Genomic DNA, 27856 nt, shown 5'->3' with positions numbered 1-27856 from the left:
AGAAGACTTCCATGTCTGCTTGATGCTCCCGAGGAAGCCCCAAACGGAAGGAGCCAGGGTCGGCCCTCTGAATCACTTCTGTAACACTCACAGGCTCTCCCACGCTGAGACTGCAGCTTTATTCATGTGCTTCTCCTGTGGGACCTGCCTCTACCCTGTCCTCTGAGTAAAGTACACAAGTGTGGAAGAGCCCATGTTTGTATGCCTGTGTTTTTATTTGTCTTGGTTTAATGTTTTTTGTTTTGTTTTGTTTTGAGACAGGGTCTTGCTCTGTCACCGAGTCCGCAGTATAGTGGCACAATCACAGTTCACTGTAGCCTCAACTTCTTGGGCTCAGGTGACCCTCCCACCTCAGCCTCCCGAGTAGCTGGGACTACAGGTACATGCCACCATGCCCAGCTAAGTTTTGTATTTTTTGTAGATCTGGGGTTTGACCATGTTGGCCAGGCTGGTCTTGAACTTCTGGGCTCAACAGATCCTCAGGCCTTGGCCTTCCAAAGTGCTGGATTATAGGTGTGACCAACTGTGCCCAGCCTAATGTGTCATTCTACTCCTAACACCTAGTAGGCACTTGGTACGCAGCTGGAACCCAAAACATGCCTATACATTCATTCAAAGGGTATCTGAGAGCCAAAAATGGAACAGGCAATGTTCTAGGTGCTAGAATATTAACATATCGGTGGCTGGGCATGGTGGCTCAGGCCTGTAATCCCAGCACTTTGGGAGGCTGAGGCAGGCAGATCACAAGGTCAGGAGATCAAGACCATCCTGGCTAACACAGTGAAACCCTGTCTCTACTAAATATATAAAAATATAAAAAATTATAGGTGGACGCCTGTAATCTCAGCTACTCGGGAGACTGAGGCAGGAGAATGGCGTGAACCCAGGAGGCGGAGCTTGCAGTGAGCCCAGACTATGCCACTGCACTCCAGCCTGGGCAACAGAGCAAGACTCTGTCTCAAAAAAACAAAAAGCAAAAAATAAACACATTGGTTAACGAAAGAGGGTCTCAGTGCACAGTCCGATAGAGCAATGCGCTGATGGCTTGCTGCTGCTTTAGATGGCTGGCTGTGGCTTTGGGTTTGCAAGCTGGCTACTGCTGACCTCAGTTCCACGATGTCTTGATTTCTACCAAGGGTCTCACTGCCTGTATGACGTCTTTGCTTTCTCAACTTGATAACTTTTTCAATCTGTCTCTTTGTGTAGTTCTTATATGCACACACTGAACACCTTTTTTTTTTTTTCTTTTACATTTTTGTGAGGGTACTCTTTTACTGTTTTACTCAAAAGCAAAAAATAGAGTTTTGGGTTTTTGGGGTTTTTTTGTTGTTTTTTTTTTTACCTCAATGTCATCAATAAGTTCCTTTTTTCTTCGACGAATGTCTAGAAGCTCTTCTCTCTCCTCTAATGAGAGGTCTTCAGGCACTGAAAGAAGAAAAAAATTATCAATTAAACAACTACTTTGGAGAACAAACTGGCAACATCTAGCAAGGGTGAGGTGGGTAAATGCTGCCACTCGGCAATTCCATATGCAGGTATTTATCCTAAAGAAACGCTCCCATTGAGACTGTTTAGACACTCATAGGAGCGCTCTTTATAACCAGAAAACAGCCTAAATATTCATCAATAAGAACTCGAATAAATTGTGGTACATTCATAAAACAGAATCCCATCCAACAAAAATATTTTTTCAGGCCAGGCACGGTGGCTCATGCCTGTAATCCCAGCACTTTAGGAGGTTGAGGTGGGTGGATCACTTGAGGTCAGGAGTTTGAGACCAGCCTGGCCAACATGGTGAAACCCCATCTCTACTAGAAATACAAAAATCAGCTGGGCGTGATGGCGGGTGCCTGTAATCCCAGCTACTCAGGAGGCTGAGGCAGGAGAATTGCCTGAACCCGGAGGCGGATCACATCACTGCACTCCAGCCTGGGCGGCAGAGGGAGATTCTGTCTTGGAAAAAAATTAATTAATTAATTAAAAAGAGAATGAGCTAAGTCTGTCAATATGGATGAGTCTCAAAAATAAAATGATGACGATAAAAGAAGGCTAAGGCCAGGCACAGTGGCTCACATCTCTAAGCCCAGCACTTTGGGAGACTGAGGCAGGAGGATCGCTTGAGCTCAGGAGTTCAAGACCAGCCTGAGCAAGATGGTGAGATCCTTTCTCTACAAAAATTAAAATAAATAAATAAATGTAGACAGTGCCCAGGAAAAGACCACAGGCCAATGAAAACATGATTCACGGGAGAGCTGACACTCGGCTCAAAGACAGACTAGACTCTTCAATAAATATGTGTGAAGACAGTTATTTATATGGAAGAAATAAAAGCAGATTGTATGTTATCAATCATACATATTTTCAATCAATTACAAGTGAATTAAAGACTTAAATGTGAAGGGGAACACTGTACAATTTTTAGAAGTCAATATAGGAGAATGTTTTTATAATTTCAGGGTAGCAAAAGACTTTTTTTTCTGAGACGGAATCTGGCTCTGTCACCCAGGCTGGAGTGCAGTGGCACAATCTTGGCTCACTGCATCCTCTGTCTCCTGGGTTCACTGCACCCAGACAGGGAAGGACTTCTTAAACAAGATAGACAAATTATAAATCACAAAATATTAATACATTTAATTATATCAAAATTAAGAAATAGGCCAAGCAAGGTGGCTCATGCCTGTATCCAAGCACTTTGGGAGGCCAAGGTGGGAGGATCACTTGAGGAGTTTGAGACCAGCCTGGGCAATACAGTGAGACCCCCATCTCAACTAAAAAAATGAAAAATAGCCAGACATGGTGATGCATGCCTGTAAGCCCAGTTACTTGGGAGCCTGAGGTAGGAGGATCACTTCAGCCCAGGAATTTGAGGCTGCAGTGAGCTATGATCATGATTGTGCCACTACACCCCAGTCTGGGCAACGGAGCTAGAATCTGTGTCTCAAAAAAAAAATTAATAAATAAAAATGAAGAAACTTCATTCACCAAAAGTTCCACACCACAAAGTAAAGAAGAGGCTGAGCTAGAAACTGCCAAAGAACTGGGATTCAAAATATATAACCCCTACAAATTATATTATTGTTTTTTGTAGAGACAGGATCTCACTCTGTTGCCCAGACTGGAGTGAAATGCCGCGTGATCATGGCTCACTGCAGCCTTGAACTCCTGGGCTCAAGCAATCCTCCCACCTCAGCCTCCCAAGTAGCCAGGATTACAGACATGTGTCACCATGTCTGGCTAATTTTTTTTTTTTTTTAATTTAGAGACAGGGTCTTGCTGTGTTGTCCAGGCTGGCCTTGAACACCTGGCCTAAAGCAAAACTCCTACCTTGGCCTCCTAAAGCACAGAGATTACAGGTGTGCGCCACTGTGCCCAGCTACAACTCAATTTTTAAAAGACAAAACAACTCAGTGCTTAGAAAATGGGCAAATGGGGCCAGGCGCAGTGGCTCATGCCTGTAAGCCCAGCACTTTGGGAGGCTGAGGCAGGTGGATCACCTGAGGTCAGGAGTTCTAGACCAGCCTGGCCAACAGAGTGAAATCCCATCTCTACTAAAAATACAAAAAATTAGCTGGGTGTGGTGGTGGGCGCCTGTAATCCCAGTTACTTGGGAGGCTGAGGCTGAGGCAGGAGAATCACTTGAAACAGGGAGACAAAGGTTGCAATGAGCCGAGATTGCACCACTGCACTCCAGCCCGGGCGACAGAGCAAGACTCCGTCTCAAAAGAAAAAAAAGAAAAAAGGAAAATGGGCAAATGACTTGCATAGGCACAAGACCAAAAAATTAATATGAATGGGCATATGAAAGGACGTCAACTCTCTTAATAGTCAAAGAAATACAAATTAAAATCCCAACAAGAGACCTCCACTAAAACTGTGTAATCATAATTAGCGATTTTAAAAATTCAAAATCCATTACAACAAAGAGAATGGAAACAAAGAACCACCATCACATTTTTATTAGCCTGAAGCCAAAATGGACTAGCCATAGCTGATTTAACCCACATGGAAAAGGAAACTCTTAAGCCCACAGTGGCATAGACCAAGCAACCTAATTTACGTGTGAGAATCCCCAAAAGGCTTAGGCTCTGGCTGCACCGGATAACTCTGGAGGGGGGCTGTGAAGGAGGGTCAACTAAAATAAGGAGAACTGGTTGACAGACTCTTTGAAATACCATTGGATGCCTGCCTCTTCTCTCCCACACCACAGTACACTGCTTATTTATCTTCAGAGAGCAAAACAGAGAGACTAGGGCACTTCAAACATGTTTGAGGGCAAGGGTACCCTACCAAAAACAGGGGTGAGAGGCAAATGCAGACATACTTATCACCACGCCCTCTTCCCCACTGGGCTCCCAGACTGCAGGCCACGGGCCATTTACTCCTCTTCCACTGCCCTGGACAGAGGCTGGGACAAGCGTCTTCTCTGAAGCATCCCACAGGCTTAGCTCTAAAGATACTGACGTGAGGGGCAGACACCAACAAGCAGCACACCCACATCACCCTAGAGAGAAACAGTCAGCACGGCCTCCTGCTGCACTCAGAGCTTCTAATACACTTTTCACTTCTTCCTTCTCGAACTGGAGGTAAGCCTCTGACACGCAAAACAGATACCAAAATAGACCCAAAAAAGCAAAAAGGGATAAAAGTGGTTACACCTTGGGGACAAAAAAGTGACAAGGCAAGGCAATGCTCACCCCCATTACAAACTTTACAGCTGACTCTTTAATACGTGTACAACTGATAAAATACAAAACCTTGGGAAAAAAGTCAGATGTGATGGCACACACCCGCAGTCCCAGGAACTTGGGAGGCTGAAGTGAGAGGATTGTTTGAGCTCAGGGGTTCCAGGCTGCAGTGACCATGATCACGCCACTGGATCTCAGCCTGGGTGACAGAACGAGACTCTCATCTCTTTAAAACAAAACGAAAACAAAAAACAAAAAAAACCTTGAAAACAACACATGCATTTCAATCTCACCAGACTGTGACCTCTCATCCTGAGAGACAGAAGAAAGAAAGAGAGGGGAGAGAGAGAGAGAGAGAGAGAGAGAGAGAGAGAGAGAGAGAGAGAGAGAGAGAGAGAGAGAGAGAGAGATCTACTGCCATTAACAGCCACTTTGGAAAATAATTTGTCTATTAATATCAAAGAAGTACATATGCTATGACCCAGCCATTTTACTCCTAGGTATATCAGAAAAGTTCCTGTGCACTGCAACAGAAGATATGTAACAAGAACGTCAAAGAAGCCCATTGTGTAGATTTAAAAAGAAAACAGGCCAGGCATGGTGGCTCACGCCTGTAATGCCAGCACTTTGGGAGGCCGAGGCACGCAGATCATGAGGTCAAGAGATTGAGAGCATCCTGGCCAACATGGTGAAACCCCGTCTCTACTAAAAATACAAAAATTAGCTAGGTGTCATGGTGGGCGCCTGTAGTCCCAGCTACTCGGGAGGCTGAGGCAGGAGAATCACTTGAACCCACGAGGTGGAAGATGCAGTGAGCTGAGATCGCGCCACTGTACTCCAGCCTGAGCAACAAGAGCAAAACTTCGTCTCCAAAAAAAGAAAAAAGAAAAAAAAAAGAAACTGACAAACGAAAAGAGAAAAAGTAGGCCATATTCTCTTCCTAAATAAGCCAATGGTCATCTGAAACCAAAAAGCTGTTCATCAGAGAAAGTAACTTTTGGATGCCAATGGTTATGCCTAAAAAAAAAGAACAAATTTATTAATGTTTTCAAGGGTACTGTACTGTGTCTGATCCCGCATCAGTTAAATGTTTTCATTACAACATAATTAAGACCACAATGTTCAGCTCATGATAAACATGGCAAAGGAAAAAAAATTTGCAAAAAGATACATTTTCTTCAGATCTTTCTTAATAAACTTTTGTCTCAAACAGAAAAAAATAAAATGTGCTTTACAAAGATACAGATAATACAATTAACATAAAATTTGTAATTTCTTGCTTTCTGTATTAGATTTAAGCGTCGATAAATTCCACACTGTGGTTTTTTCTTTTTCTTTTTTCTGAGATGGCGTCTCACTCTGTCGCCAGGCTAGAGTGCAGTGGTGCGATTGGCTCACTGCAAACTCCACCTCCCGGGTTCAAGTGATTCTCCTGCCTCAGCCTCCCAAGTAGCTGGGACTACGCCCACCACCATGCCCAGCTAATTTTTGTATTTTTAGTAGAGATGGGGTTTCACCATGTTGGCCACGCTGGTCTCAATCTCTTCACCTTGTGATCCAACCACCTCAGCCTCCCAAAGTGCCGAGATTACAGGAGTGAGCCACCCTGTGGCTTTTATTTATTTATTTATTTATTTATTTATTTATTTATTTATTTATTTGAGATGGAGTCTCGCTCTGTCACCCAGGCTGGAGTGCAGTAGTGCGATCTCAGCTCACTGCAACCTCTGCCTCCCGGGGTCAAGCAATTCTCTTGCCTCAGCCTCCCTGAGTAACTGAGATTACAGGTGTGTGCCACCACACCCAGCTAATTTTTTTTTGTATTTTTAGTAGAGATGGGGTTTCACCATGTTGGCCAGGCTGGTCTCGAACTCCTGACCTCAGATGATCTGCCTGCCTCAGCCTCCCAAAGTGCTGGGATTACCAGCATGAGCCACCACGCCCAGCATTTTTTTTTTTTCTTTTTTTTTTTTTTGAGACAGAGTCTCACTCTCTCGCCCAGGCTGGAGTATAATGGTATGATCTCGGCTCAGTGCAACCAGGTTCAAGCAATTCTCCTCCCTCAGCCTCCCAAGTAGCTGGGATTACAGGTGCCCACCATCACTCCTGGCTAATTTTTTGTATTCATACTGCGGTTTTCTTAAGCAATCCTCTATGTCAAGCAATGAATGAGGAAGGAACTACAATTTACTGATCAACTATACTGGGCTGCATGCTTTAACAGGTCATCTCCATTAAACTCCCAAATAACTGAGAGCAGCCATTTTATAAATGAAGAAACCAAAGCCAGGGAAAGTCTAATGATTCTTTCCCAGGAGAAAGAGAAAAAATATTTGGAGAAATAATGGCTGAAATGTCCCAAATTTGATGAATGACATGAACATACACCTCCAAGGTGCTCATCAAACTCCACATGGGATAAGCTCAAGGAGATCCAAAGTCATGCAACATGCTGTTGGGTGGTCTGGTAACTCAACGATGTCATCAGTAACCCAGTCTGTTCATCCTCCCTTCCAATGTGTCAGTTTCATGCTAAAGTCGGTCTCTTTCTGGCTCTAGGCTTCCCCAGCAACTGAAGCTACTTGCTTCCTTAGTCCTGTGTCTCTTTCAAGAGTGAGAAGGCTTCCTTCTGAGAAGGCCATAAAGTCTACACTCAATTCGCCTTGGCTCAGCCTGACTCCACCTGAGATTACTGTGATCGGCTGAAGAGCACAAGTAGAATGAATGAATGTGCATCACACTTAGCGTTGAAGGAGAAGAAACACAAAGAAATCCAGATCAAGAGATAATGTGAGAAGTAAGAGAGAATGAAGGCCAATCAAGAATTTCACCAGGCAGAAAAACCAACATCGGATGCCCAGAGACCAAAGAAAACAAAGAAGCAAGCAGGCAGTTCTTGAATCTTCAAAGCTATTATTCTTATGCATCTAAGGGAGCATCTTCTTTTTTTTTTTTTTTTTTGAGACGGAGTTTCACTTTTGTTGCCCAGGCTGGAGTGCAACGACGCGATCTCAGCTCACTGCAACCTCCAACTCCCACGTTCAAGTGATTCTCCTGCCTCAGCCTCACAAGTAGCTGGGATTACAGGCACGCGCCACCACGCCCAGCTAATTTTCTGTATTTTTAGTAGAGATTTCACCATGTTGGCCAGGCTGGTCTGGAACTCCTCACCTCAGGTGATCCAGCTGCCTCGGCCTCCAAAAGTGCTGGGATTACAGGTGTGAGCCACCACAACCGACCGCATCTTATTTCAATATGGCAAAAAGTATATCTAAAAGTAACCAGCTGACTGACACTATCCTGTTACTAAAAAGTAAATGTACCTGAAGATTCAAATCAAGTCTGTCAACAAGGCTTATGAAAAGAGTTTTCTTCCGCTGAGCTCTCCTGTGCAGATACAGGAAAATAAGAGCCTGTAAGGGTAGAGGTTTAATTCAATCAGCACACATTTCTATTTCCTTTTTAAGAAAGTCTATCTACAGTTTCAGTCTATCTACAGTTTCTCTCCTCCTACCCTGAGGATGAGCAGGGTTGGTTGTTAACACAGAGTGAAGACATACAAAGTGAATCTAAACACCAGAATGATTTAATTCTGAAGATCCTAAAATACCTTTTAATCGGAATCAAAGGATTTCCTTGATTTTTATCTTTCAGTAATACCTATCTTTTCCTACCCCCTTAAGGCCCTAAGGAGTTAAATAAGCACTAGCCATTTACTTTACCAGTATTGCAATCAGAATTTCCATGTCTAAAAGAAAATTTTGTACAGTGGGACAAAGATATAGTGGCTGTGTAGAGAAATGTCCTTATTTTCCAGAGATTCATGCCATAGTATATAGGGATATAATGCTATTATGTCTATACTTTGAAACACTTCAGCAAAAAAAGAACTGAGGCTGGGCGTGGTGGCTCACAGCTGTAATCCCAGCACTTTGGAAGGCTGAGGCGGGCGGATCACCTGAGGTCAGGAGTTCCAGACCAGCCTGGCCAACATGGTGAAATCCTGTCTCTACTAAAAGTACAAAAATTAGCCAGGTGTAATGGTGGGGACCTGAAATCCCAGCTACTTGGGAGGCTGAGGCAGGAGAAAGAGGGGGAGGCTGCAGTGAGCCAAGATCATGCCATTGTCCTCCAGCCTAGGCAACAAGAGCGAAACTCTGCTTCAAAGGGGGAAAAAAAGAATTGAGCAAAATTATAACAATTATTAAATCTATCTGATTCATTATCCATTTTAAGAGTTTGAATTAAAATAAAATAATCCATTTGAAGAGTTTGAATTAAAATAAAAAATTAAGTTTCAGGTATTTGGCCAGGTGCAATGGCTCACGCCTGTAATCCCAGCATTTTGGGAAGGCAAAGCCAGAACACTGCTTGAGGTCAGGAGTTTGAGACTAGTCTGGACAACACAAAGAAAGTCTGTCTCTACAAAAAATAAAAAAGAAATTAGCCAGACATGCTGCACCTGCCCACAGTCCCAGGTACTCAAGAGGCTGAAGTGGGGGGATCGCTTGAGCCCTTGAGTTTGAAGATGCAGCAAGCTATGATTGTGCTACTGCACTCCAACCTGAGTGACAGAGTGAGACACTGCTCTAAAAAAAAAAAACAAAACAAAACAACAAAAAAAACCTTTCAGGTATTAAGTGGCTAGTAACATCTGTAGCAGTATCACTCAGGATATTTGCGGAAAACATTACTAGGAAGTAACAGAACGATCCTTGACATGTGAAAAGGAGTAAATCAAAGGAATAGGAGTATGTGATAAAATATTTCTGAACCGGGTCTGGCGCAATGGCTCACACCTGTAATCCTAGCACTTTGGGAGGCCGAGGTGGGCAGATTACGAGGTCAAGAGATCGAGACCATCCTGGTTAACATGGTGAAACCGCATGTCCACTAAAAATACAAAAAAATTAGCCAGGCGTGGTGGCGGGCGCCTGTAGTCCCAGCTACTTGGGAAGCTGAGGCAGGAGAATGGCATGAATCCGGGAGGCAGAGCTTGCAGTGAGTCAAGATTGCACCATTGCACTCCAGCCTGGGTGACAGAGCGAGACTCCTTCTCAAAAAACAGAAAAAATTTCTGAACCAGTCTCTGAGGAGCTTCTGTCATTTAAGTACCTTGCTGTCCTATTGTGTCTTTGGACACCCAGATTGCATAGCAAATACAAACATTTAGCTGTTAGACCAGCTGTTTAGTGACGTTCTATCAGTATCTCTCTGCATCCAAAATAACTTCGCAGTCACAGAATCTGCTGATCCACTGACAATTTCACACATGTGACTGCCATACTAAAAATGGGAAGATAAGCAATGTTCAGAGAAGGTGTCCGTCATTATCCAGATCTTTTCCACAGCAACAAACCAGCCTTCACTCAGTCACAGTTACCTAAAGCTTGGATTCACTGACATCACGTATGTTTTGTCACTCTGACTCTGTTAGGTAAGAAGAAACAAAGGTCAAGTGGTTGATTTTTTCCTCCCAAGAAATCTAGCAGTTTATTTTTGAATGGATAAAGTAATACATGGATATGGTTACACATACAGAAACATATTAAAAAGGCACACAATGAAAACTTCCCCTCCAACCTCAATAAAGCTGCTTTAAAAAATAAATAAATAAAGGCAGGTTAACTGGAAATCACTGGTCTGGCATGAAATCTCTAAAGCTGGTTGAATGCACCCACCATGAGCTTCCCTATAAAATCCTGACATTCCAGACACAGGTTAGGAAAAGGTCCTTCAGATTCAGTTCTCGTCTGTGAATTGATGGAGGAGGTTGGACACACTGGATTATTTCTAACAATGCATCAGGCTCTAAAAGAGAATGAGTCTGTGCAGCACATATGGTTTCAACATTCTTACTCTAATTCTTGATAACAAATATAAATGTTTCCACAAGGAAAAAACAATGTGGAAAGGAGGCAGGAAATCCTCCATTTTAGTAAAACGGTGCTGCCAGTGAAGCTTTAGAATAAGAATCAGGAGCAAATTCACATCATTCAGCCAAAAATCCTTACCTTTCTCAGGCACTAGCCTTCCACAAACTCAGATCTGCAAAATCACAGAGACTCACAGCTGGTGAGGTCTATGTTTTGGGTTCAGGTTTGTAGGAATTTAATTAAAGTACGTTAAGTGTGGACTTTCTGCTTCCAGCCACCAGTAACAGGGACTGGATTTATCCTGTTGCCTGAAATGATGGGAGTAGAAAAACAGCCAGGCACAGTGATTATGTGCCTGTAGTCCCAGCCACAGGGGAGTCTGTAGCAGGAGGATCTAGAGCCCAAGAGTTGAGGCTGGCCTGGGCAACGCAGCAAGAACCTACCTCTAAAAAATAAACAACAACAACAAAAAACAAGCTAACAAAATAACAAAATTCTACACCCTGCAAAATCTCTTTCACAAATAAAGATGAAACAAAGACATTTTCAGATATAAAAACTTAAACTAACTTGCCACTATCTGCACTACAAGAAATGTTAAAGTAGTCCTTCATGCAGGGGAAAAGAAAAGATTCCAAATAAAAATGTGTTCCCGATGCAAAAGAATTAAAGTATTGTAAATGATAACTATGTGGGTGAATACTTTTTCATGACAGATACCTCTTTACAAGATTCACTGTTGGCCGGGCGCGGTGGCTCAAGCCTGTAATCCCAGCACTTTGGGAGGCTGAGACGGGCGGATCACAAGGTCAGAAGATCGAGACCATCCTGGCTAACACGGTGAAACCCCGTCTCTACTAAAAAAAATACAAAAAACTAGCCGGGCAAGGTAGCGGGCGTCTATAGTCCCAACTACTCAGGAGGCTGAGGCAGGAGAATGGCGTGAACCCGAAAGGTGGAGCTTGCAGTGAGCTGAGATCCGGCCACTGCACTCCAGTTTGGGCGACAGAGCGAGACTCCGTCTCAAAAAAAAAAAAAAAAAAGATTTACTGTTATTGTTTAAAGCACAAATAATAAAAAATGTAAGACAGAACAAAAGTTGGGAGGGATAAAGGATAAGCTGCTTATCCCACATGTGAAATGGTTAACATCATTTGATGGTAGACTGAGAAATGAAAGATGTATATATAAATCCTAAACCAACCACTAACAAAGTGTGCGATAATATTAAGAAATTCAGATTACCTTATTTACCATCTTTAATAAAATCTAAGAGCCCGTCAATTATTAGATGTATGCTTAATTTCAGAGTTTAAAATGTATACACATTTGTATCTCCGAATCAATGAAAAATGGGAGATTGTCACACATTGATACTAAAAAATAAGCAAGTGCTATCTCCAAGTTGATTCAGTACTTTCTTTCAAGTTATATTAATAATCTGGTTATCTAACAGATTCCAATCTACCAAGAAGCTGCAGCTTTCCAGTTTGCTGCTATAAATGGTGACACCCACCCGGACACATTTTATATACACACATCTACAAACACGTGAGATCTTCCACGGACTTCACCTGCAGTTCTGTGACTTCTCCTGCAGAAAGATGGAATTTCACAGGCATGAACCATGGCCAGAGCCCTCCACTAGGTTTTAGTCGCTATAAGTCAAATGTGATAATACATACACTGAACAAAACTTTGGTCATTTAACTTACAACTGTGTATTTTTGGCTACCTAGTCCTAACTGAAATTGATTCTCTCACCCTTAAGTTTACCTTTATTACTAATCAATACTACTTTTTTGTTTTGATATGGTGCTTTTTAGACTTTTGGTCAGTTCAGGGACTGGCCAATTCTGCAGGAAACTAAGAACACTGGCAAAGCATGGGCTCTGAGCGCTGGTTCCAGTTAATCCACTACATGGAAACTACATGGAGCCGTGGTTTAACACACACAGAAATAACACCTATCTCATAACACTGTCATACCTAGCAATTTAAACTCGTTGTTTATTTTGAGAACGGATCTTGTTCTGTCATGCGGTCTGGAGTGCAATGGCACAATCACAGCTCACTGCAGCCTCAACGTCCCAAGCTCAGGTGATCCTCCCGCCTCAGCCTCCTGAATAGCTGGGACCACAGGCATGTACTGCCACGCCCGGCTAACTTTCAAATTGTTTTTGTAGAGACAGGGTCTCACTATGTTGTTGCCCAGGCTAGTCTCAAACTCCTGGGCTCAAGTAATCCTCTACTTCGGCCTCCCAAAGTGCTGGGATTGCAGGTGTGAGCCACTGTGCCTCGCAAAACTGAGCATGAGTTTCTGGAGACTACTGAAGCAGTACAATGACACACAGAACAAACAGGCAGGCCCTGAGCTGCCAGGGGCTGTGCTCTGCCTCTCCTCACCACTTGACAGTTATGTGACCTCAGTGGGTGATAAAGCAGCATTCAATGACATCCAAGTGGGTAACAGGGCAGTCACATGTTAGCAACAATGGGAAGGGCCAGGTGAGTGGGGTGCTGCAGCTAGCCAAGATGCTGCACTGAGCTGCAGGGGCGGGCAGGAAAGCCACAGAGGCTCCAAGGGCCCGATTCTCGCCACCTCCTTGGAACCTTCTCTCTGGTCATTTCTCCTCAATCTCCATGTGCTGATCGTTACTGTTCCAGGACACTGGTTCCTTGCCCAGCCTTCTTTGGATTAGGTGAAAGGTAACATTTTCAGACACAAACCGGAGTTGGCCACTGGTGCACCATTATCACTAATAGAAATTCTTAAATAAAGTTCAATCAAGAGAAAGGATCCAATACAGGAGGTGTGAGCAGCAAGAGAAAATGATGAGCACTGGTTTCCATAAGTAAATCTAAAAAAAATCTGACTGTGTAAGATAATAACGTCTCATAGAATAAGAACAGAACTAAAATGCTCAACAACAGCATGTAAATAAGAAGGGAAGCAATTTGCTCTGAAGTTCTTAGGGTTCGAAGGCGGAGGGGATACATGATTAACTTTAGACTTGGCAAGTTAAGAATGCATACTAAAATTTCTAGGGTAAGCAGGAAAGGAATGGAGCTCAAAATGCCCAAATTGGGAAAGGGAAATTAAAACTGGAATGAGAAAAAATAATCCAAAAAAAGGCAAGGAAAGAGAAAGAGAAACACAGAACAACTGTTAGAAATACAAAATGCAAAATATTGGGTGCAGGAAAAAAAATCCAAATATACTGATCTTTACCATGGTAGACAGAAAAACACAGCCATGGTTTTTTGCGGTTCCTCCTCTCAAGAAGGGAAGTGTATTTCCCACCGTTTTCTCTGGACTGGCTTTGGGACTTCCTTTGACCAAGAGAAGATGGCAGATGTGACAGTGGGCAGGGCCCAGCACCCAGGCCTCAAGGTCTTGCCCCTCCCCTATCCTGGAACCTGAGACCACCATGCCCTGGGCCAGCAACCTTTAACATGAAATCCATTGTGTAAAGAAACCACACGGAAGAGTCTCTGAGGTCCCAGCTGCTGCAGCACCTCAGCCAAGGCCCCAGACGTGTAAGTGAAGTCATCTGGGATGGGATCAGCCTCCGGCTGGCCTTCCAGCTGAATGTGACAATGTGGGTGAACCCAGACAAGAGCAGCACATGAACCACGAGCCAGCCTGGAAACTCGGGTGGTGAGACAAGAGGCCATTGCTGGGGTTTTTCGGTTTACTTTTTTGAGATGGAGTTTTGCTCTTGTTGCCCAGGCTGGAGTGTCATGGTGCCATCTCAGCTCACCACAACCTCCGCCTCCCGGGTTCAAGTGATTCTCCTGCCTCAGCCTTCTGAGTAGCTGGGATTACAGGCATGCGCCGCCACGCCCAACTAATTTTGTATTTTTTAGTAGAAACGGGGTTTCTCCATGTTAGGCTGGTCTCAAACTCCCGACCTGAGGTGATCCGCCGGCCTCAGCCTCCCAAAGTGCTGGGATTACAGGCATGAGCCACTGTGCCCAGCCAGGCCACTGCTGTTTTAAGCCAATTCCTTTGGAGAAGTTTGTTATGCAGTAAGAAGTAACTGATTCATTTACAATGAACGTAAGTGAAAAAAAGGAGTAAGTTTTAGAATTTGCACTTAAAAACCAGAACAAAAAACATCCCACTACATGCTCTTTAAAAGAGGCACATTTAAAACATATGAATACATAAAAGTTAGAGGTAAAAGGATAGAAAGTAATATACCAGACACATTCTTACGGAAAAAAGTTGGTACCGCTGTAAGAAAACATAGGCAAAAAAAACTTTAAGAAAAATAGACTAAAGCTATGAGTCACTAGATAATGACATTTTGTTCAGTTATTCACAAAGTCAGAATTTATATGCATCTAACAAAATAGCCTGAAAATATATAAAGCAAAAATTGACAGATGTACATGTAAAAATAAAATTTTTCCCAAAGGCAAAAAAAAGAAAAAAATGTTGAAGATCTTACTAACACAATAGCAAGCTTGATTTAATGGGCATAATATACTTCACTGATCATAAGATGTGCTTTTTTTTTCACATTTTAACATATTTGAAGTGAACTGTGACATTTACATATTATTGCCTACATAGCTGTGAATCTGATTATTGCTAGAGGCAAAACTAAACAACTGCTACTCCTTAATGTTTCACACAAAAACAAAATTTAAGAATAATCTGATGAAGGATTATGAGTCTAGTCATTACCACAGATTATTCATTGATACTTTCTGGTAAGATCAACAAAGCCTCAGCACAAAACTCTGCTAAACATTAGGAAAAAATCCAGGAGACAATATAGGAGCACTCTTTAAGAACCACTGTGTCACTAATGCCTTCTATGGTGACAGCACTGTGTAGAAAAACACAAGTATCAACTATTCTGCATAGACAACTGATTCAGGAGTGGGAATCTGTAAATAAGCTTCAGGAATACCTTGACCAACTTACTGCACTCGTATTTCACTTTTTTTTTTTTTTTTTTTTTTTTTTTTGAGACGGAGTCTTGCTCTGTCGCCCAGGCTGGAGTGCAGTGGCGCGATCTCGGCTCACTGCAAGCTCCGCCTCCTGGGTTCACGCCATTCTCCTGCCTCAGCCTCCCGAGTAGCTGGAACTACAGACGTCCGCCACCATGCCCAGCTAATTTTTTGTATTTTTAGTAGAGGCAGGGTTTCACCGTGTTAGCCAGGATGGTCTCCATCTCCTGACATCGTGATCCGCCCGCCTCAGCCTCCCAAAGTGTTGGGATTACAGGCTTGAGCCACCGTGCCTGGCCTCATATTTCACTTTTTATATATGTTCACAATAGTTAGAAAAAAAAAAAAAAAAAGAAACCAACATTGAAGTAAGTTGAAAAAAATATCAGACAGTATAAAGATTCTAAGTGAGAAGGATGCATTGCTCCTGGTTTAGGTACCAGCTTTTTTCTTCTTAATGGAACATAAGCTAATGACGCATCTTACAATTGATACAGACAGACTCAATGGGATCATGGCACCCAACAGGCATGCAATATACGTTCAAGCACATGTGAAAAAGAAAGTCTTAATAAATTTCAAAGGATTGGTATAGTGGAGATGAAGATGCTTTGCTCAACCTCTGGAGGTGCCTTCACGTAAAGCAGAGTTTAGAAAGCTCAAAATTACATCTCCGGATCCTCTTATAATTTAGGCTTCCAAAACGAACGAAGCTCTGCCAATCAGAGGCAGTGTACAGGATTCAAAAGAGAGCAGTGAAGCAGAGGTCCTCATCCTGCCCTTTTACACAGGCTGCTTCTCAGCTGGCCCACAAAGATGAGAAAGGTGAGGATTTTCTGGAACAGCATTCTATCTAGTGTTCGTTCTCTAGATTCCTAGGAATTGAGAGTTCATTCCAGCACTGTGGCCTCTTGATTCAGGTTCTGTGGACCCCATCACAGCTGGGGATATGCACGGACCTCCATGGTTGCAGGAGTTGCCTAGCAGGCGAGAATTCCTCTGGTGCCTCGATTCTGGAGAGCCAAGCTAGGGCCCACTCTTTTAGGCAACCTATGGCTTCCCAATCAAATCATTCCTTCCTGCTCAAAATACTTGGAGTGCTCTGTATTTCTTGTATGGAACTATACCTGAAACCACTGCTGTCATAAACACCACATTCTCCGAACACAAAACAATAAAGTTAGAAATTAATTGCAAAACAGTGACCAGAGGATGAGTGCGGTGGCTCATGCATGTAATTCCAGGACTCTGGGAGGCTGAGGTGGGTGGATCACTTGACCCCAGGAGTTCGAGACCAGTCTGGGCAACATGGCAAAGACCCTGTCTCTACTAAAAATACAAAAATTAGCCAGGTATGGTGGCACACACCTGCAGTCCCAGCTACTTGGGGGCTGAGGTAGGAGAATTAACTGAGCCTGGAAGGTCAAGGCTGCAGTGAGCCATGATCATGCCACCGTACTCCAGCCTGGGTGACAAAGCAATACTCTCAAAAAAGCAAAAACAAAAAACAGTGACCAGAAAAACCCATTTGTTTGGAAATTAAATTAAGAAACACAATTCTAAATAAATCATTGGTCAAAGATAACAACGTAATATAAATTAGAAAATACGAACAAAGGCCAGGCACAGTGGCTCACACTTGTAATCCCAGAACTTTGGGAGTCCAAGATGGGCAGATCACCTGAGGTCAGGAGTTCGAGACCAGCCTGCCAACATGGTGAAACCCCATCTCTACTAAAAATACAAAAATTAGCCAGGCGTGGTGGTGCATGCCTGTAATCCCAGCTACTTGGGAGGCTGAGGTGGGAGAATCACTTGAACCCAGGAGGTAGAAGTTGCACTGAGCCAAGATCTTACTACTGCACTCCAGCCTAGGCAACAGAGTGGAACTCCGTCTCCAAAAAACAAACAAACAAACAAAAAACAAGAAGAGAAGAGAAAGATAATGTCAAAATATTACTTGGATGCTACAGCTAAAACAACTTAGAAAATCACAACTCAAGGTGCTACCACAGCCTGGGCAATATAGAAAGACCCTGTCTGAAAAAAACCAAAACACATTAGCCAGGTGTGGTGGTACACACCTGTAATCCTATCTACTTGAGACAGGATAGCTTGAACCCAGGAATTTGAGGCTGCAATGAGCAATGATCGGGCCACTGCACTCTAACCTGGGTGACAGAGCAAGGTCCTATCTCTTAAAAAAAAAAAAAAAACTTATTTTAGAAAATAATTTTGTTGGCCGGGCGCGGTGGCTCAAGCCTGTAATCCCAGCACTTTGGGAGGCCGAGATGGGCGGATCACTAGGTCAGGAGATCGAAACCATCCTGGCTAACCCGGTGAAACCCCGTCTCTACTAAAAAAAAAAAAAAAAATACAAAAAACTAGCCAGGCAAGGTGGCAGGCGCCTGTAGTTCCAGCTACTCGGGAGGCTGAGGCAAGAGAACGGCGGGAACCCGGGAGGTGGAGCTTGCAGTGAGCTGAGACCCAGCCACTGCACTCCAGCCTGGGCGACAGAGCCAGACTCCGTCTCAAAAAAAAAAAAAAAAGAAAAGAAAAGAAAAAAAAATAATTTTGTTGAAAAATGATAAACTAAGCACTCACCTTTATAAACTAGAAAAACAACTGCTTAAACCCAAAGAAGAAAATAATACAGAAATCAATTATTAAAATGCAATCAAGTATAGCCACTTTTGAAAACAGTTTGGCAGTTCTTCAAAAAATTAAACAGTTTGCATTCCAGCAATTCCACTCCTAGTTATATATCCCAAAAAGTAAAACCGTATGTCCACACAAAAACCTGTACATGAATGTTCATAGCAACACTATTCACAAATAGCCCAAACAACCTAAATGTCCATCAACAGATGAATGGATTTAAAACTATATGGTATATATGTACAAAGGAATGTGATTCAGCCATAAAGTACTGATACATGCTACAACACAGATGAACTCTGAAGACATTATGCTAGGTGAAATGAGCCAGCCACAAAAGACCACATGTTGTATGATTCCATTTATAGAAAACATCCAGAGTAGGTCAAGAACAGACAAAACTAATTTGTGTTGATAGGAATCAAAACAGTGGGTAATCTGGGGAGGCAGAAAGTACCGCCTGAAAAAGGGCATATCAGAGAGCCTTCTGCGATGTTGCAAATGTCTACTTCAATTTAGGAGGCAGATACACAAGGGTGTGTGTACATTAATAGATGGAAAATAGCTTAGTCCTAGGTACGCTTAACATTTGGGCACTTTACTTATTGCCCTTAAAAGCCTATGTCTGAATAACTGATCCCTTTTAATCCTTAACAGAGAAAGGGAAGAATTTCCTGAAAAAGACACTGAAATAGCATTCAAAAATAAGTCAAACACTAACAGAACCGATGCTAATTGCCCTAGGATGACTTCAGGACAATCCAGTCTAAGGTACAAACGTGAGTCAGGTGCCCTCAGTGCCACCTCTGCCTTACATCCTGCGGCTCTAAGCATCAAGTAAAGGGCAAATTCCAGCAGTTTTAAGGGACAATGGGGGAGACGATTTTTTCTTTTTAGAGAGATTACTAACTACAGAATAAATGCTTCATAAAATCTAAAACCCATCAATTTTAAGTAAACCATTATTTTTATGTCCTGTTTAAAAGATAAAACACCAACACTCCAAACTTTAAGATGCTGTAAGACACATTCCAATTTCACAGAATTTAAATTCACTTTTTTTTTTTTTTTTTGAAACAGAGTCTCACTCTGCCGCCCAGGCTGGAGTGCAGTGGCGCGATCTCAGCTCACTGCAAGCTCCGCCTCCTGGGTTCACGCCATTCTCCTACCTCAGCCTCCCAAGTAACTGGGACTACAGGTGCCCGCCACCACACCCGGCTAATTTTTTGTATTTTTAGTAGACACGGGGTTTCACTGGCCAGGATAGTCTCCATCTCCTGACCTCGTGATCCGCCCGCCTCGGCCTCCCAAAATGGTGGAATTACAGGCGTGAGCCACCACGCCCGGCCTAAAATGTGCATCTTAGAATCAGTAATACACAGCTATAAACAATGCCTACTTTTTAATGGAATAGCATTTAATTCAAACTTGATGTTTGAGTCCGGTAGAGTGGCACACACCTGTAATCCCAGTACTCTGGGAAGCCAAGGGGGTTGGATCACGTGAGACCAGGAGTTTGAGACCAGCCTGGGCAACATAGGCCACAGTGAGCTATGATCACACTACTGCACTCCAGTCTGGTCACAGAGCGAGTCTCCATCTCAAAAAACAAAACAAAAGAAGGCTGGGCACAGTGACTCATGCCTGTAATCCCAGCACTTTGGGAGGTCGAGGCAGGCAGATTGCTTGAGTTCAGGTGTTCAAGACTAGCCTGGGCAACATGGTGACACCCCATCTCCACAACAAATACAAAAATTAGCTGGGTGAGGTGGCATATGCCTGTAGTCCCAGCCACTTGGGAGGCAGAGGTGGAAGGATGGGTTGAGCCCAGAAGGCAGAGGTTGCAGTGAGCCGAGATCATGCCACTGCACTGCAGCCTGGGTGACAGAGCCAGATCCTGTCCTTGGCGGGGAGAAAAGAACGTGTTAGGAGCAGATTAAAAAACCATTAACAACTGTTCTGTAGGTTGATACTTTTGAGCACTACTGTTCTTATTCTTCCAAGTTTCCTTCTACCTTAGGTATACACATCTATTTCTTCTCAGACTTTTGGGTAAGATCAAGTGTAGGTATACACATCTATCACTGGATAAGGTAGATAAGAATTTTTGTACACTACAAACATGACAGATAAACTTAGCAATAAACTAGGAATCAGAGCAGCCATTGCAAGTTTTTAAAATAACTGCTTTGTATTTACATGGTGTTAAATGTAAAACAAACATAGTGTTACAACCCTACCCAAATCATCCTTTTAGACTTATACATAAACATCCTCTTGACAACAAACATGCCAACCCACAACTGCTGCTCTTCCTGTTTGATGATGCAGCCAACCACTAACAAGCAATGGAAGAACCAGTGCAGTGGCATGTGTCTTACCAAATGCAGTAGTCAAGGACAGTTTATTCCCCAGTTCCACAGACCAAAACTAAACATAAGGGCCAAGGACATAGCCAGCTCTTTGGGATCCTTAGCACAAGTGCTTCATTCCAATCATTCATTCTAGCTCATTTTCTTTTCTTTTTTTGAGGTGGAGGCAGGATCTCACTGTCACCCAGGTTGGAGGGCAATGGCCCAATCATAGCTCACCGCAGCCTCCAACTCCTAGACTCAGGCAATTGCCCTGCCTCAGCCTCCCAAGTATCTGGGACTATAGGAGTCTGCTATCATACCCCACTATTTTTTATTTTTGTAGAGATGGGTCTTGCTATGTTGCCTAGGCTGGTCTGAAGCAATCCTCCCTCCTCAGCCTCCCAAAGTGGTGGGATTATAGGTGTGAGCCACTACACCTGGCTTGGAGCTCATTTTCTGTAGCAGGTTTTTATAACATGGTCTAAAGACTTTCTCCATTAGAAACACTTGGAAGTACTTGTCTACAACAGAGTTCCTAGACCCTATCCCAAACCTACCAAATCAGAACCTCTAGGTGTCAAGCCCAGGACTCTGAATTTTAACAAGCTTCCCAAATTATTTTGTTGAACAGGGAAATTTGAGGACCACTGCTAAAATACAGCACTGAATGGGTAAGTCCTTAACACAAATCATGAACACAATATATTAGGTAGAGAGGCAACATGACACAGTCAATCTTGCAGCTGGACTTGTCTCAAATATTCTCTCTGCCACTTACTAGCTCTGTGTCCTTAGGCAACTTACCTAATCTCTCTGTGCCTCAGTTTCCTCATTTGTAAGTGGGATACTACTACTATCTCAAGCTAATCAAACTCTTCTTGAATATTACCAGAAATTTCAAATACTGCATCTCAAATCAATACAAAAAATATTTTAAGATCTTGAACAATGAATATGTTGACCTCAGTCATGAAAAACTAGTAATAGACATTGAGACTTTCTACCCTAGCTAACTGAAAAAGAGAGTAAAATAAACAACTTCTGAATAACTGAGTTTCTTTCACAGCCAGAAGCTGTCGTTGGCGGTGCGGGGGAACAGCTTCACAAGTGCACGTGACTAAAAACCATGTGAGGACACTTTGGAAGACAGTTTGGCAGTTTCTCTCAAAGCTCAACAGCCTTACAATACGATCCGGCAACTGCCCTCCTTGGAATTTACCCAACTGAGTTGGAAACTATGTCCACATGAAAATCTGCCATAAATATTTATAGCAGCTTTATTTATAATTGCCAAAAACTGAAGCAACCAAGATGTCCCTCAATAGGTGACTCAATAAACTATGATGCATCCAGACAATGAAATGTTATTCCGTGATAGTAAGAGATGAGCTCTCAAGCCTTGAAAAGACATAAAGGAACTTTAAATGTATATTGCTAAGTGAAAGAAGCCAATCTGAAAAGGCTACATATTATACAATTTCAACTAGATGGCATTCTGGAAAAGGCAATGCTACTGAGACAATAGAAGGATCAGTGGTTGCCAGGGGTTCAGGGGGACATGGAGAGGGATGAATAGCTGAGCAGAGGGGACTCCTGGGCAGTGAAACTCTTCTGTATGATATGATAACGGTGGATCCATGTCATTATGCACCTGTTAGAACCCCAAGGACCCCAAAAGGAAATCCTATGGTAAATCATAAACTTCAGTTAGTAACAAGGTATCAATATTGGTTCATCCATTGTAAGAAATGCACCACACTGATGTAAGATGTTAGTAACAGGGAAACTATGAGCTGGGAGGCGGCGAGCAGATGGGAACTCTATACTGTCGGCTCGATTTTTATGTAAATCTAAATTTGTTCTAAAAACTAAAGTCTATTAATAACATCTTTAAAGTAGGGATAATGACATCCAAAGCTACCAAATAATTCTCTAAGACAACTTTGTGAAAGTCATCTCTGACAATTTCATCAACCCAAACTCCCAACAAGTCCTCTTGAACATCTGACAGAAGATGAAAGAAGATTCCTTATCAAATTTCAAATGAGTTTTCAACTACAATGTCAGGGACATGTCACCTAAAATTTAAGATGAGATTTTATCCTTTTCATTGAAGTTTTTTCAAAATCTTTGGCCTTGAGAACTTAAGTTGGGAAGATAAAAACATTTTTATAACCAGTCTGCTATATCCATAGGTGGAATTTTGGCTAAAAATGCGTGAAATCTAAGACAGTGTTCATGCTGCTGGTGTTCCCAAAAGAAACCCTCAGTGCACGTCAGTCATTTTTTTCTAATCCATTTCATTAACTCTGATGGATTCTGACACAACTTCACACATCATCTTGAGTAGTGCTGTCAGGCTTAGGAAAGCAGTATTTTTTCCTCCTCAGCATCTTTAAGTATCTTCCAAGAAAACAGTTGGGCATATTGCCTTCATTGATAGAGTTGTCACACTTAAAACGCTTAAACAGCACCAAAAAGCAGGGTGAGGATTAATCTTTTGTAAAACCTGAAGTATTCTATTTGATATTTGATCACAAAATGGAGAAATCGATATTCTGGAATTTCTTCTCAATTTCCTTTCCAAGTGAAGTTTTGGCAGTACTCACTAAAATATAAACCAAATCATGTTTCTTCCCTGCTTAAAACACATATGACTTCCTACTGGGTTCAGAATAAAATCCAAGTTCCTCACCTGAGGCTACAGTGCCCTCCCTGATCCTACCCCATCTGGCACAGGGGCACCAACCCTTCCTGTGAACCACTCTCCTGGGCACCTGGCTGGCTCCAGCTCCTTCCAGCTCCCTTGCTCAAAGCAGGCCATCCCTGATCACCCTGTCTAAAGGACAGACTCCCAGCTCCCTGAACAATCGTTTTCTATCAGACATGGCTGCTGTATTTCTTTCATAGCACTTTTTACCCAGAGTGTTTTGGAAGCAGAACAGAATGATGGCTGAATGCACGTGTTGTGAAGCTACACTGCAGAGCCTGACTCCTGGCTCTATCACTTCATTAGCTGGGCAAGACCGGACACCTGTGCTTTACTTTTCTCATTTCAAACATTTAAAAATTTTTAATTGTGGTAAAACACATAACACAGCTGGGCACACCTATCGTCCTAGACTCTCAGGAGATTGAGGCAGAAGGCTCATTTGAGCCTAGGAGTTCAAATCCCAAAGTGCTGGGATTACAGGAGCAAGCTACGGTGCCTGGCCTAATTATAGTCTTTTATTTTTAAACATACAATTACATTATTATTGACTATAGTGACTCTGTTGTGCTATCAAATATTAGGTCTTGGCCGGGCACCGTGGCTCATGCCTATAATCCTAGCACTTTGGGAGGCCAAAGCACGTGAACCACTTGTGGCCCAGAGTTCGAGACCAGCCTGGCCAAAAGGTCTCTACTAAAAATACAAAAATTAGCCAGGTGTAGTGGCTTGCATTTGTCATCCCAGCTACTCAGGAGGCTGAGGCACAAGAATCACTTGAACCCGGGAGGTAAAAGGTTACACAGAACAGTCAGTATGCTGAATCAGCAAAAAAATGTACTTTTCAGCCTGGTGTGGTGGCTCACACCTGTAATCCCACCACTTTGGGAGGCTGAGGTGGGTGGATCACAAGGTCAGGAGATCGAGATCATCCTGGCTAATACGGTGAAACCCTGTCTCTACTAAAAAATACAAAAAATTAGCCGGGCATGGTGGCGGGCGCCTGTAGTCCCAGCTACTTGGGGGGCTGAGGCAGGAGAATGACATGAACCTGGGAGGCGGAGATTGCAGTGAGCCGAGATTGCACCACTGCACTCCAGCCTGGGCAACAGAGCAAGACTCCATCTCAAAAAATAAAAATAAAATAAAAGGCCTGGCGCAGTGACTCAAGCCTGTAATCCCAGCACTTTGGGAGGCCGAGACAGGCGGATCACGAGGTCAGGAGATTGAGAGCATCCTGGCTAACACGGTGAAACCCTGTCTCTACTAAAAAAATACAAAAAACTAGCCAGGCGAGGTGTCGGGCGCCTGTAGTCCCAGCTACTCGGGAGGCTGAGGCAGGAGAATGGCGTAAACCCGGGAGGCGGAGCTTGCAGTAAGCTGAGATTGTGCCACTGCACTCCAGCCTGGGTGACAGAATAAGACCCTGTCTCAAAAATAAGCAAATAAATAAAAAATACTAGGTCTTATTCATTCTTTCTAACTGATTTTTTTGTGCCCACTAACCATCCCTATCTCCCCTTTACCCTTCCCAGCCTCTGGTAACCATCTTTCTATGCTCTACTATCTCCATGGGATCAATTTCAACCTATTTATTTATTTAGTTAGTTAGTTAGTTAGTTAGTTATTTAGAAGCAAGGTCTCCCGATGTTTCCCAGGCTGCAGTATGGTGGTGCAATCATGACTCAGCAGCCTTGAACTCCAGGGCTCATGCAATCCTTCTGCCTCAGCCTCCCACGTAGTGGCTACAGGCATGTGCCACCATGCCTAGCATCCATTTCTTTCTTTAGTCTCCAGTGCAGTATGGTTTTTTTTGTTTGTTTTTGTTTTTTTGAGACAGAGTCTCACTCTGTCCCCCAGGCCAGAGTGCAGTGGCGCGATCTCGGCTCACTGCAAGCTCCGCCTCCCTGGTTCAGGCTATTCTCCTGCCTCAGCCTCCTGAGTAGCTGGGACTACAGGCGCCCGCCACCACACTCAGCTAATTTTTTTTGTATTTTTAGTAGAGACAGGGTTTTACCATGTTAGCCAGGATGGTCTTGATCTCCTGACCTCGTGATCTGCCCATCTCGGCCTCCCAAAGTGCTGGGATTACAGGCGTGAGCCACCACACCCGGCCCAGTTCAGGACTGTTAAGTATATTCACACTGTTTTGCAACCATCATCACTATCCATCTCCAGAACTTTTTCATCTTGCAAAACTCTGTACCCATTAAATACTAACTCTCTAATTCTCCCTTTCCCCAGCCCCAGGCACCCACCATTCTACTTTCTGTCTCTATGAATTCAGCTACTCAGGTACCTCACATAAGTAGAATCACACAGTATTTGTCTTGTGACTGGCTTATTTCACCTGGCATAAATATAAAAAAAAGTCCTCAAGGTTCATCCATGTTGTGGCATGTGACAGAGTTTCCTTTTTTAAAAATAAATTATTTTCAATATTTTTTTAAGATTAGTCAAATGCAGTAGTGAGAAGAGAGAAAAGAGTAGAATAAGCAGTTAGACCTGTAACTGAACAATCGAGATAACTTACTACCTTCAGACCAGCCTTCCTTCCTTTGTAAGGCTGAGTAATGTTCCATCGTACGGAGAGATCACATTTTGCTTATCCATTCATCTGGCCATGAACACTCGGGCGGCTTCAGCTCTTGCCCATCGTGAAAGGCACAAGGTAGTGCTATTTTTAATGATTGGAGGAATCTCCACAGTTTTTCACAGCAGCTGCACCACTTTACATTCCCACCAACAGTGCACAAAGTTTCCAATTTTCCGCACAGTCATCTCATCTTTAATAGGGATAACAGTAACTACTCCACCTAGAAGTGCCATGTATTAATATTAATAGTAGTATCCTGCTGACTGACGGTTTAGTTTATGTCTCCTCCTATAAGAATGTCAACTCCCAAGGACAGGGTTCTTGCCTGTCTGGTTCATTATTAAATTCCCAGCACCAAGAACCGTGACTAGCACATAGTAGGAACTCAGAGATATTTGCTGAATTATCAGACTACTCAGAACACAGGCTTTTCACAAAAGGTGCTCCAGAGATGAGATATATGTTTATTAGCTCTCTGCAATTAAAAGAGCTATTTCATTCATTTTCATGGTCTTTGTGAATTCTGAAAATATATCCCAGCACTGTCCATTGCTGCATGGTATAGAAAACAGTCTGGGGAAAGGAGGAACCTGCAACACCATTTTAGTAAGATTTCCACAATTTTCTGTCAATCTTAAAGTCAAGAGGGCTTTAATAAGATTGGTGCCTATCTACAACAGTGAGGTTGTTGCAATACAATACAATACAATATTGTATTATTTGCAATACAATCTCAATCCCAGTAAAGTGTCCCCACATTTTTTTGCCATTGTCTTTAATTACCCAATTTGAAAAACTTAATCTCCTTGGCCTTCAACCCCCAGGGGCCTTGAGAACCAATGGTCTAGGGAAGCACAGTTCCGCGGTCTCACAGTTTTGGTGCCCTCTTCAGGTGTCTGAAGACAAAATCTCATGCACTTTCCTAGATTCCTCAGTTAATCTGAGATTACACCCAAGCAGAAGATTAACACTGTTCCTTGGAAGCCAGCGAGGCAGGAACCCATCACAGGGGCCCAGCCCAGAAGACAGCCCATTCTGTCTGGATGTTCTCTCTGCCCACCAGAACTCGGCTCCATGAAGTTTCAGTGCTTCTCAGCCACATACACATCTGAGCACAGGAGTTCTTCTCAGCATCCTTTCAGGAAGGCTCGTGGAGTGCAGGGAAAGCGGAGCATCACAGACTCCCCTGACCTTGTAAAAGGAACTAGAGCTTCTCAGAAGATACATTTTGATTCAAAGTTTTTAGAGGGTCCATCTTGGACCAGACAAATAAGAGAAAAACAGGACCAAAAGATAAAGGACACTGATACCTCCAGCTTTGAAATGTCTAAGAAATAAGAAGCACTGATGGATCGATGAGAGGCGATAAACGGACATGTGATAAAGCACGTACAGTGAAAGGTTAACCGTGGATCCCAGGAGGTGGGTTTACACCTAAGCCACTGTATATCCTTTCAACATTTTTGTATATTTGAAATTTTTCATACTAAAATGTTGAAAAGTATTTTGAAAATTCAAAACATAAGAAATAAATTTTAAAAGCCTTGACTATTAGAGAACTCTACAGATTTCCAAATGATTTTAATGGCATTTTCCCTTAATTTTGTGTATAAGGAATGCTTTTAAAAAAATACTACTTTTATTTTCTCTTCAAATATTACTAAGTATTCCTAAATAACCTACACCATCTGGCTCTTCAAAACCATACAAACTGGTAGTACTGCCAAAGAGAAGTGTCATTTTCAGACCTGGAGTTCCCCACCATGAGAGCTGGTACCTAACAGGGCCACATTCCACCTGGCCTAGAAATGACCTTAGAACAAAACAAACTGAGCATACTCTCACCAAATCATACAAAAAAAAAATGTTTTAATAAGAATAACTTGCTAGTTCAAGAGACAAGTAGAACCTATAAGATGTGTTGTTTCCTTCTCATCTAACCTGAAGGACACATGTGATTGACAAGATTTCCCACAGTAATATCAAATTACCACCTATGACAAAAACGGATG

The 27856-nt window shown here is 42.8% G+C and overlaps 1 protein-coding gene across 2 annotated transcripts in view; it reads right to left on the bottom strand.

Annotated features, from left to right (window-relative positions):
- The window catches only part of CYTH3 (cytohesin 3), a 113878-nt gene that overhangs the window by 27198 nt on the left and 58824 nt on the right, over window positions 1–27856 (bottom strand). For both annotated transcript variants that reach the window (XM_030932227.1, XM_030932228.1), the window contains exon 2: window positions 1343–1425. In XM_030932227.1, coding sequence (XP_030788087.1) covers window positions 1343–1425 — 83 coding nt within the window. The remainder of the gene's footprint in view (window positions 1–1342; window positions 1426–27856) is intronic.

The sequence above is a fragment of the Rhinopithecus roxellana genome, chromosome 6 (genome assembly GCF_007565055.1).
Source record: "Rhinopithecus roxellana isolate Shanxi Qingling chromosome 6, ASM756505v1, whole genome shotgun sequence".
Taxonomy (NCBI): Eukaryota; Metazoa; Chordata; class Mammalia; order Primates; family Cercopithecidae; genus Rhinopithecus; species Rhinopithecus roxellana.
Note: the sequence above shows the minus strand (reverse complement) of the source record. Positions and strands in the feature narration are given on the sequence as shown.